Here is a 12767-nt window from a genome sequence, read left to right as displayed (position 1 = left end):
ACGCAGTTTTATATAACATTCCACACAGTTCAACATATAATCAATCCACACAGTTTAATATGGAAGGACGATATAGAATCCTCGAAGATATATGTAAACATCCTACTCCACTACAACGAAGAAAACAAATCTACGAAGTAATGAAAATATCCGCAGCAGAAAACCAAAAGTAGTAAACCCAATGGTTCGATATACAGTCCACAATACAAACCCACAACACAAGTACATAAGATGCAAAAGAAAAACATAACCCGACAATAGAAAATACTCGCGATAAAGGGGGCTAGCGATTGGAATCTCTCCCGACGGCCTCAACCTGAAAAATAGTAACAACGGGGTGAGTTCAAAGAACTCAGCAGGTAATCCAATAGACATGTACAGCAACATATAACTGCCAGTAATATCCTAAGGTACAGTCTCCTAAACCATAGAACCTACAGTACAGTCTCCTAACAATATAACAGGTATGCATAGCTGAATAAACTGTAATGAGTAACAAGAAGCATGTAATACAGTTTACAACAATAATAATAAGAAATGCATAACTGAAATAAACTGTACTCACCTGCGAGGCTTGTGTAACTGACTGTGAACATACACAAATAAACATAGTCAGAGCAAAAGCATGTATCCTGTATGCATGTCAATCATATGCAATCACCAAAATGCATCATCACAAAGAATGCAATCTGTGCATATGATACAAATGATATGCCCTGGTCACCCCTGACGCCAGTCTGCCATCTCACACGCAATGGTGAGACCGAGTGGGTAGGGCTGTGACACCGTGCACTCTGCCATCACTACTCCTGATGAGTGACCGAGTGAACGGGATGCTGTCGGAGTACACCTATCCTCCTACCTCAAACATAGTGAGGGAGCGCAATGCTCTCATCTCCCGGTACGCGATGACGGGGAGGGATCCCTGTCCTGCTACCACGCTGCGTAACACTAACCCATGAGTGTACCAGCGGAGCCCTCGACAGAGAAACCTACCATACACACCCTGAGTGCTGTGCCACTACCCATGCAGTGGGCACGTTGTGTGCAGGCCCTCATGTAGCCGGCCGACGAGTTGAACAATAATGGAGTCGTCAATCGCCCAGCATGCAATCATGCGATATGGTGCATGCGGCTACAGAATGTCATACCTGAACATATCCTCCTCCATATGCGTAGGTGCCACAAAAAGGTAAACGCATATATATAACAGAGATATAAACAACATGAATCCAACAATATATAACAAGTATCTCCAGCAACTAATCATGGGTAGATAAGCACTACAAGTAACCATAACCATGAACACATATACACATGGCAAGAGATAAAAGTAAACCAGACTAATGTAAAGCATCTAACAGTAGAAGCATATGATAGGTATCAACTAAGCTAAGACCAAGGAAGAGATAAATCTACCATCTACTACTAGTAATTATATATAAACTACACATATCATAAGACAATATCGAAAAGATAAGTCAAAGGGTATCCGCCTCAAATAGAAGGTACAGTCAATCCAAATCCGAAGTCGAGACGCCCGTCTCGAATCAGAGTCCTGCGTCAAACAACATATATATATTTTATTTAGCTAAATCCAAAGAATAGCTAAATAAAATCCCTAAATTCAAATTAGGGTAAAAACCCTAATCAAACACAACCACAACCTACTTAATTAAATCTAATGGTCAATTAGGGTTAGTTACCTAATCCCTAATCACCAATTAGATTAGAAATCCAACGGTTGACTAGGGGTTAATTACCTTAACCCTAATCATTCCCTTAGATTAATTCAACACTAAATAATTCTACACATAAACAACTAATTATCACATGTATCAACTACTCCTACACATACCTCAATCAAGCTACTGTTGATGCTGGTTTGAGTGTTGCCGCCAAGGAAACACCATAGCAAGAACAGAACCTCACCTCCTGATCGGATCAAGCAATGAATCAAGCAAGAAGATCACAGATCCAAACACCAACCAAATTAATAATAGAACCTTACCTCATTCGGTTGTCTCCAAAAGAATTCACCCAATCCGTGACCTAAATCAACCTCGAAGAAGAGGAGAGCTAAGATCTGATCAGGGGAAAACAGTAATAGAATGAATCAACACAGAAGGGAAACCAATTACAAGATCGTTCTTGATCCCCCTCTGATTTCCAAATGAAACCTTAAATCAACAATGATCCGACGAAACCTTACCTCTCTGGATCACCTCCCGATAGCGTCACTGTCCGATCCGGCTAGAGAAGACGTGGATCGCTTCGTGAGAAACTCAAGAAAGATGAATGAGGGAGTCGGTAGGTTGGGAGATGACGCAAACCTTGTTCCTCACCGTGCCCTAGACACCAAGGGGTCGTCGGACCGTCCGCGAGAGAGAAGGGCTTCGGTTGGATCGAAGCTCAATGGATGTCGATGCCGGCGGAGAAAGATCGCCAAAGCTAGAGCCTCGCTCCTGTCGACGTCGCTCGTCCGCGAGAGAGAACAACGAGAAGAGTCGGGGAAAGAAGGAGATCGGGAAAACGCAAGGAAGAGGAGAAGAGCACGGGATCGGGTTCGGCGTTTGGGGAGGAAAGAAATAAGAAAAGGAATTTATATAAATAATTATCTCCTCACTTAAATAGGTATCCCAAATAGGCTTTATCCGAACCCAAAATTGATCCCCTTAAAACCCGTCTTACGAGCTCCGAAAAATTCCCAAAAAACTTCTAAAAATTTTGAAAAAAATTTATAAGGCTATTTCTCAAATAACCCTATTAATTAAATTTTCCGATATCTCACAGATCATATGCCTCGCCACTGAACTGAAAACTTATCTTTAGGAAACTTGTTTGATTAACCCAAAGCTAAGTTGAATTAACATGAGTTCAATAGCCTTTTTTTTCAAAATACTTATTCAATTAAATTAAATTAAATTAAATTAATTTTTTTTTAAAAACTTAATTAAAAATATTTTTAAAACTTAATTAAAAATATTTTTAAAAAATAATTAAAAACATTTTAAAACTTAAGTAAAAAAATATTTTCAAAACATAATTAAAAATATTTTTAAAACATAATTAAAAATATTTTTAAAAATACATAATTAAAAATATTTTAAAACTTATCTAAAATTATTTTAAAACTTAATTAAAATATAATTCAAACTTTATTAAAACTCAAATTAATTTAAACTTAAATAAAGTAACTTAATTTAAACTAAACTTAATTTAATTAAATTAAATTTAACTTTACTTAATATAATAATTTAATTTAATTAAACTAAACTAAATTTAAACTAAACTAAAATAAACTTAAATGTTATTTAAAACAAACTAAATCAACCTTAAATTAAAACTAAATTAATTATTAACCAATTTAACTTAATACACATAATTAATCTTTAATAACTTTAGTCAATACATAAATTAATTTAACCTTAACCAATATTAAATCAATAATTAATAAGTTTAACTTAATTAAATTAATCATTAACATTACAATTTAACTTAATACACTTAATTAATTCTTGATGAATTTCAACTTGAAATCTTAAGTTTAATCAACAAATAAAGTACTTTAACCTTAAACAAAATTAAATTTTCAAAATTAAATAAAACTAATTCTTAAATCTTTACCTAATTAATTCCTAAGAAACTAATTGAATTAATCCTTAATTAATAATAATTCATAATCAATTAATCCATAACTATTAATTATTAAACTTATATCAACAATTAAAATAATAATCAACCTTAATTGAAATAAGCAATAATTAATCTAACAATTATAAATCAAATTTTTAATCCCTAATAAATTAAAATATAAAATAATCATACAAAATTAAACTCAAAATATTAATTAATCTATTGAAACTAACTTTTAAATTAAGTTTAAATCGATCATTAATCTAAAAATCAACCTATAACCATAACTATTAAAATCAATTCTTAACCCAATCAACTTATTTGACCCTTAATTAGCTAGTTATCTTTAACAATTAACCTTAAAATTTCTAAACTAAATAAAAATTTATAAATTCAATTAATTCACATAATAATAATGTTACCATTAATATCAACTAAATCCAATTTAATCCAAAATTAACTTAAAATAATCCAAGCTCAACTAAAATACAAACTCAATTTTAACTCAATTTAAATTACAACAAACTCAAAATCAATAATGTCAATCTCATACAATTATATGATTACCATATTTGAGAATTTATAATTGGTGATATGCTAAGAAAATTAAAATTTAAAATATTTTTTTTGAAACTATTTTGAAAACTTATAAATATATTTTCTAAAAAATAATAATAATATTTTTAAAATTTTGATTGATGATTGTTTGGGTGTATTATATATATAAATTATTGTTAATCAATACCTAAGTCTTTAGATTTTTAAGTCAACCATGCCCCTTAGACATATATAGGAATGCCTTCCATATGGGTAACGAGGATATCCAAAAGCGTGCATGGTTAAGGGAGAGAGACTATATTGAAAGACATATTTAAAAAAAAAATCAAAATGAAATATTTTTGAAAATCACTTTTATCTTCAAAAAGAGTTTTGAAAAATTTTGACTTCAAAATATTCTCTTTTAAACATAGTTCAAGCATTATCTTTTCAAAATCATATTCTTCAAATTCATACTTTTTTGAAAACATTTTAAAAAATCATACTTTGAAAATTCCTTTAAATATTTTTCATACTTTGAAAAACTCTTTGCAAATCTTTTTGAAAATTATCTTTATGAAACTCTTATTCCTTGACAAATCTTTTTGAAAATATTCTTGAAAATTTTGAAAGCATTCATTCTTTTATATCTTGGTGTTGTTAAAAATTTTAAGCCTTGGCATATTTTTTTAAAAACAAAATATATATATTTGAAAGATTTTACTTATTAAATTCCTTATAATTACTTTTGAAATTAGCCTGGAAATATTTTTAAAAGAGTATCTTTCTTTTGAAAATGATATTGCAAACTCCTTCAAAAGAATTTTTGATACTAAGAACCGATATCTTTCAAGATATATTTGATGCATGTTCAGTTTGAAAACCTAATATACATCTTATTATTGTCTTTCAAAAGGGTGAGGGAATACCTTGGGGAATGTCTTGTAAATGTTTAAGGTTTTATGTCATTGTTAGTGCAAAACTTAGTGATTCCTTAGAAATCAATGATATTTATGAAGAATTCTTTTTGATGAATGACGAAAGGGGGAGAAGAAGGTTTTAAGTTAGAAATTTAAATCTTATGAATAGACCTAACTTAAACATATTTGTCAAACATAAAAAAAAGAGAGATTGTTGGTGCAATCGACCTCCAAGGTTTTAATGTCCGACAAATATATTTAAGTATGTTTAATGGAGCTTGATCATGGAAAGTCCTAGTTGTGACTAGGTAAGGGTGAGAAGTCAACCGAGTGACTAGTCCTAAATACGGTTAGGCAAGGGAAGTCTTAGTTTTAGGTTAGGCAAGGGAAATCTCGGTAGATCATGGAAGCTAGGTAGATTCAATAGGTCTAGAGGACCTAATCCCTGGGTAGCCAAATACTGAGTCTTGGTGAGTGAAGCCAGATGGAGAAAATCCTAGGGGGTGGTAACCTTAGGTTCTGGTAAGTGAAGCCAGATGGAGAAAATCCTTGGGGGAGATAAACTTAGGTAACGAGAAGTCTCACGCATGGTCGACCGGACTAGCGGATCTCGGTAAATCTAAGTTTAGATTTACCATAGTATTCTATATTACTATTATTGCTGTTGGTTAATATAGTATTACAGGAAAAGTCTTAATGGATTAGGCAATCAGACACTGAGCAGGCAAAGTTCAAATAGGTCTGGAGGACCAATGTTTGACAGGTAAGTTGAGGTATGCAACTAGAGGAGTGACAATGAGGCTATATTCCTGAAAGGAACAACCTAAGGTCGTTGATCCAACTGAAGAAACTAGGAAGCTTTCCAAGTTAAGATCAAGATAGTTCTACTGTCTAATACTACTCATACATAAAATATAATATTAATGTGCTAACCTTTGTTTTGTAGGATTATATTATCTATCACTGTTTTGCATATCTGGCCTGATCGGTCGACCAAACGTAGGGATCGGTTGATCGAACCAGCTTGACTCAGACCAGAGATTAATTCAGACTAAAGCACAACACATTCCGATCTAAGCTTGATCGATCGACCGAACCCTGATGACTTAGCACAGATCAGATTGAGCTGAAGCAAAGAAGGAAGACTGACTGATCGGTTGACCGAACCCGGGGTTCGGTCAACCGAGCAATAAAGACATTAATGGTGCATTAATTCCAGATCTCAACGAATAGGGAAGGTCACTATTCGGTCAACTAAACAAGGGGATCGGTCGACCGAACCATTAAAGATTAGTTAATGCTCGAAGATCAAATCTCAGTGAGTCTCAGTGAAGAAGGAAGGGAGCGGGTTTAATCGACCGAACCCAAGGATCGGTGATCGAACGTTGACCATTCTTATAAAAAGAGCTTGAGGTTCGAGGCTCAGTAATGAATTGGTTCTGAGTTCATCTTTGCGTAAAGCTACTATCCGTGTGACAAGTCTAATACTCACCTCCAAGCAAGCTGCTGCTTCACCCAAGAAGTACCGACCGAGCTTCATGCTACATCTAGTGTCGATATATTTTGCATTGCTTGTATTGTACTTAATTTCAATAAGATAGTAGGTTGTTACTATCTTATATTACTCATTGTACGAATTGTTTCTTTCCAAAGCTTTCAGAAAGAAGAGTTTTAATGGATTGACCAATGGTACGATCAAGGATCGTGGGCCTTGGAGTAGGAGTCGACGTAGGCTCAAAACCAACCAAAACTATTCTTTACTTTCCGCTGCATGACTTTGATTTAAACATTGAAAAAGAAAATACCTTTTAAACACACGATATCCCCCCCCCCCCTCTATCGCACTCTATTGATCCAACATGTTCAACCCATGTTAGATTAAAACTTAGCTTTAGGTTAATCAAACAAGCTTCCTAAGGATAAGTTTTCAGTTCAATGGCAAGACATATGCCCTTCTTGTGTATCAATAGTGGACCACTTCCTGAATACTTTTCAAAATATTCTTGTCCAAAAAACTTAATACTAAGTTTTGGTCTAACTAGTCCATGTTTTACTGGGGTAGTTTCGGTTAGATCCACTAAGTCTAGTGCACAAGGTAAATACACAAGATTCAACCTCACTACAAGAAAAACCTTCATAGACATCGGTGGAACAACAACGGTTTTAAGCAAAAACCGATGTCTTTGAGTATTTTACACCGGTTTTTCCAAAAATCGGTGTCTATGAGCGTAGATTTTCACTCATAGACATTGGTTTTTTAGCTGATGTCTATGAGCGCCTTTTTTTTGTTAATAGACACCGGTTTTAACAGCGGTTTTTAAAACCCGGTGTTAATGAACCAAAAATAATAATTTAATTTTTCCACTAGCCAAAATTTACAACACTTCACAAAGTTATCTCCAAACCTAAACCAATATCGTGCCCCTTCTCTCAACCTAAACCTCCGACCATCTCTCTCAGGCTCATCTCCCTCTTCCCCTTCCTGGATCGACGCCCCTTCCTCTCCCGAGCAGGATCAAAACCACCTGCTTCGGTCCTAAGCAAAATCGCAGTATAAATCGTTCCGTTCTGCCTCCTCGTCCGATCCTCTCTTCCTCCTTCCTCTCTTCGCTCTTCCCGGCTAAGGTAGGGGCTGACAAGATCCGAACAGCGAGAGGACGCCCAAGACCACCATGGCACGATTGGTCGACAACGTGAGGGAATCCGAAGGAAGAGAGAACAACACCGAGATCCAGGAGCTCGCTTTCTTTGATGTCGACGAGCACAACAAGAAACAGGTCTTGCGCTCCTCCTAATTACTATTTTTTTTTCTCTCCCAAAATTGGGAATGTTACTCCGTATATATCCTTGTGCACTTGTGTTGTTGATCTTTCATAACATATTTGCCTGCTGGTGCATGGTATAACTGTGATATTATATGCACCTCATGTGCATTAGAGTTAATATATAAACCTAAAGTACCTAATGTGGGATTAAACTCCATTAAATGACTCAAAATACTCTAATAACTTGAATACTCTTAACTGCTACAAAGCACAGTGGGAAATTCTTAGGTCCGTGCTTTGTGAGAATTATATTGTGATAGAGCTTGCAATTGGAAATCATCAGTCTTTTTCTTCATTCATATTTGCAAATAGCATCTTAAAATCTTCTGTTAAATACTTATTCCAGGTTTTTATGAATGTGTTTGCAGTATGTTCTGTAATCTTTTTGAAAACTATTGGTAATATTTTGGCATAGCTGGTATTGATTTTCTATATACCTCCTTTCCTTTAAAAGCATTAGTTCTTCTTACTATTTCTGAACTTGACTTCTCAATCTTGGGTTACCAAATTTCTCAGTAACCTGATTTACAAGTCTTAGCTAGAGGCATAGAGTGCGACATTGCATTACTTGCAGTTGACAGTGAAGAATTCTAGAAAGGTGCTGAACCACTTCGTTTTGGTCAATTGCCATGCTTCAGGTTGCTGTTGTTCATGAATTGCAAAAATGTTGCTCTTCCTTCATGATAAGCAACTTTTCCATAAGTAATTTGTGTTTCTTTTGATGCATCATTGAACTGGGTATTAGCCCTTCTCCAGTTGTTCATTGAATTGGCTTAATTATTTTTTAATTCCTATAAGCATTTTGCTTCAATGATACAACATATGATTGTTTTTTTTAATCCCTAACTTGCAGGATAATGAAGAGCTGGAAATTGTAAATAACTGGCCTACACTTCTATATCTATAATTTTGATGAATTAAGTGTATCAAAATGCCATAATTAGCCTTTTTGTTCATCAAAGCAAACTCCAGTTACCAAGTTTGATAGATTGCTTATGCATGGTTCTTGTCACATAGTGGTTAGGTATTTATCCAATGTGAAGAAAGTGAGGAAATTTTATGTTCCATTTTGAATCACTTGTAGGTGATGGGCTATTATAATATAATCGATAATGTTCTTTCATAAGGCAACGTACTCCATGTTTCTCCAAGTGAATTTATGCTTTGCCACTTGCAGCATGTTTTCTTTTGAAACAATAAAGATATTGATTATCCACACTTGAATTTTATCAGTGGTAATATGTACTTTTGGTATGCCAAGTCTGTATTTGTTGTCAAATCTTTATGTGATGAAGTGTGATAAAGTAGAAGTTCAGTTGTTGCAACAGTTAACATTTTCTAAGGCTCTCTTTTCTATAGGGTTATTTAATCTAGTTGTTCTTCCATAATTCATCAAACTAACAAGTTATATGATACACGGGATTCAGTAACTATTGTAGGATATCCACTTGGTGGAGATACAATCTCTGTGACAAAGGGTGTGGTATCACGAATTGAGGTTTGATTTCATGAAATTGTGATCATAAGCTTTTAGTATTTTTTTGGTGAATTTTATATTCTTGTTGAGATTGTTTTATAGATGATAAATTGCTGACTTAAGTGTTATCAATTTTAAGTTGGTTGAAAATTTTAGAACATGGTGTCCAAATGAGTTTTTTAATATTAATCACTTTTTTTTTGCTTCTGTTTCAGGTTAGTATGCTCATGGATCCTCTGATCTGCTTGGTATTCAGATTGATGCTGCAATAAACCCTGGTTGGTAACTCAACCTAGTTTCCTTGCTAGAAAGATAGCATTTTATTTTTTAGATAGTTGGATGTTATTGCACCACTTTCTCTGGCAAGGTACAGATATATTATTGTAAAAGCATATTAATGTTGTCAAAGAAACGTACTTGTTTTGCAGGAAACAGTGGTGGTCCTGCCTTCAATGATCATGGTGAGTGTATTGGTGTGGCATTCCAGGTATTCCTTCTGCTAAATCTGCCTTTTCTTTTCCCTACTTTATCTATTCCAAACTTTTCAAAAATCTATTATAGATTAACTTTGTCCGAATAATGTTTAATGGAAATGCATCTGAGTACTGCTTTTGCACCTAAATTAGCATTCTACCTTCTTTCATATCTCAATAGATATTTCATTTAGGTTTTCAGATCTGAAGACACTGAAAATATTGGATATGTTATTCCAACCACTGAAAGATTCTATTTTGATAGATCTAGTTCAGAATGATTGTTAGATATAAGTATCTAATGTTTTCCACTAGTTTGATTGGAGTTCCTAGCTAATTGATATAGAGAATGCAATACATCTGATACCTATGGCTATTCTTATTAAGCTGTAAGTATGCTAGTTAGACTACCTGGGTCCACTTCGCGTGATTATGACTTGTGTCTTCATAAAGATTTAAATTTATACCTTTGTCAGTTTGGTTGTTGAATTAATTCTTTGTATGTTATTTAAGGTAATATAGGTGTTTTTTTTTTGCTTCTCACATCATATTGGAGTTATTCACTTTAATAAATGCATGTATAGATTAGGGGTGCAAATGAATCAAATCGAGTCGAATAATATGAAAATATTGATATTTGAGTTCAAACTCAAAAAATATATATGATATTCGAAGCTTGAAAATACAAATAATTTTGTCTCGAGCTCGATTCAAAATAAAATTCTAGCTCGAGTTCGATTTGAATTGATCGAACCTTAATTTGAGCATATTCGAACTATAATTCGAAATGACTTAAATTCGAATTTTGTTCCAATTATTCAAATCTTAATTTGAATATATTTAAGTTAAAATAATGTTAAAATAATTAGAATTCAATTCGAGTTCGGCTCGCGAGCAGCTCATGAACAATCTAACAAAATATTATGGGTTCGAATTTGGCCCGAAAAAATTATTGAACATGTTCGAGTTCTGCTCGAATTCAATAATTTCGAATACGAATCAAATATTTTTTGAGCTAGCTTGAAAAACTCGCGAATTGGCTTGATTCGTTTGCACCTCTAGTATTGATGTGCGTGTGTGTATTATATTTTTTTATAAATGACAGTTAGATTTTTTTTTTTTGGCAAAATTAGGATTTCCTTCTCTTGGGGTATTACTTCAGAAATTGGAGAATCCAGCATTGCGGGCATGCTTAAAAGTACCTTCTAATGAGGTATTTATGTTGATTTTCTAGAAGTCTGGGTTCTTAATTTTTTTTCCATGTTCTGTAATATATTAAGATCTGATATTACATAGTTTTGGTATATTTTCTACTTTAAATTGAGAGTATCTTGCTTGTAAAATCAAACAATTTGATATACTTGTGTGAAAGATCCGTAAACATGATTCTTTTGGCCTTCGGATGTGTCAAAAGAGTGTTCATGTAATGTTCCTCATGATATTATTATCCTGCTAATGATAATTTGATTCCCACATGTTGAATTTATCGGGTTTGGTTGTCATTTCAAAGCCTCATAGTTAAACACTATCCTATTGCTTAAAAAAAAATATATATTTGATTACACTTGTTCTTTTGGTCCGTTTAATTCCTTTATACATCATCAGTATATCAGAATAGCATTTTCTAAAAGCACATTATGCCAAATATTCGTATCTACATCATAATAATATTTTTAAAAAAACACATTACATTAATATCTATTTTCATAAATAAGCCATAGTTAGAAGTTAGAACAATAAGTGATTCAGCTAGAGTCTAGAATAGGTAAATCCTATTTCATTTCTTATAATGTCATATGGTTCCCATTGTCTTTCTCAACCAGTATCTTATAAGCGTGTAAATAAAATTGACTAAATCTGAGTGTCTAAGCGTGCAACTAATGTACATATTTCATCAGGAGCCTTCTCTGCATGCAGCTGTGATGCTTGAACAAGCATCCTACTGCTATTTGCTTTCCATCCCACCAATGTTACGCAAGTATGGTTTTCATCTTGTTTTGTCTGGAAATCGTTACTACATTTCTGATCAGGTACTCGATTGCATGTCAAATTCATCTTCATATTGAAACTTGTCTCAGATATTTAAAGCATGTTCAAAGTTTTATGTGCCAATTGTAAAACATTCATTCTGTAAAATGTAGAGACAACATGCGATTCGAGCTTACAGGAATGCACTCTTCGTTTACAGAGAAAATGGTTGGAGTTATATATCTGATCATGTTCACTACAATGTTGGAAGGTTCTCTATGCTTTGTTTGTATATTTGTGCATTTATCTTTGATGCTTTTGACCTTATCTCCTTCCATTTACTTACGTGGTATTCTTTTATTGGAGTTCTTGATTTGGCTATCAAGCATATGCTGGAGGTTTTGGTTTGCAGTCATCTGTCCCTAGCCACACAAAATGTATTCCTTAATAAATTTTCCCATGTTGTCCAGGTACTTCTATAGATTCTTCCTCATGATATTTTTGTTTAGTAGTTCGTAAATCTTAAAATCTTGCTATACCTTGATTCATCAGAGCATGGGAATGAAATTTGAGGTTTACAATCTTCGACTACCTGTTATTAATATGGCCTCACTCTGCAACATGTATAATTCTTCTGTTTTTGTTCTTTGCTGTAGTTAAGTAAACCAAATGATACTTTTGTTTGACAGATTAGAACAGTGGATGCTTTAACTTAGAAAACTAGGCATTTGAAGGTGAAAAGCGGTGAGATTAGGGAAATGAAAGGCGCAAGAAGAATGGAGCAGGATAGCAAGTTGAACATATTCTGATTCTCATAATTTAATGTAGCCTCAGCTTGATTTTTGACTCACGATGTTCTACCTTGATGTGTTGTTAAAAGAATGTTCTACCTTGATTCTGATATCTATTAGCTTTTGATGTAAAAAGAATG

General features: G+C 33.7%; 1 protein-coding gene across 1 annotated transcript; it reads left to right on the top strand.

Annotated features, from left to right (window-relative positions):
- Positions 1-11738: 11738 nt before the first annotated feature.
- LOC122004332 (trafficking protein particle complex subunit 8-like) lies at positions 11739-12547 on the top strand. Its single transcript, XM_042559239.1, has 4 exons — positions 11739-11898; positions 12010-12306; positions 12389-12459; positions 12526-12547. Exons 1-4 carry the CDS (start codon positions 11749-11751, stop codon positions 12545-12547), a joined length of 540 nt encoding a protein of 179 aa, XP_042415173.1. The 5' UTR covers positions 11739-11748.
- Positions 12548-12767: the final 220 nt, after the last annotated feature.

This window comes from Zingiber officinale, chromosome 7B (assembly GCF_018446385.1).
Source record: "Zingiber officinale cultivar Zhangliang chromosome 7B, Zo_v1.1, whole genome shotgun sequence".
In the NCBI taxonomy this organism is placed as follows: domain Eukaryota; kingdom Viridiplantae; phylum Streptophyta; class Magnoliopsida; order Zingiberales; family Zingiberaceae; genus Zingiber; species Zingiber officinale.
This window is presented reverse-complemented; position numbering and strand designations above follow the sequence as displayed.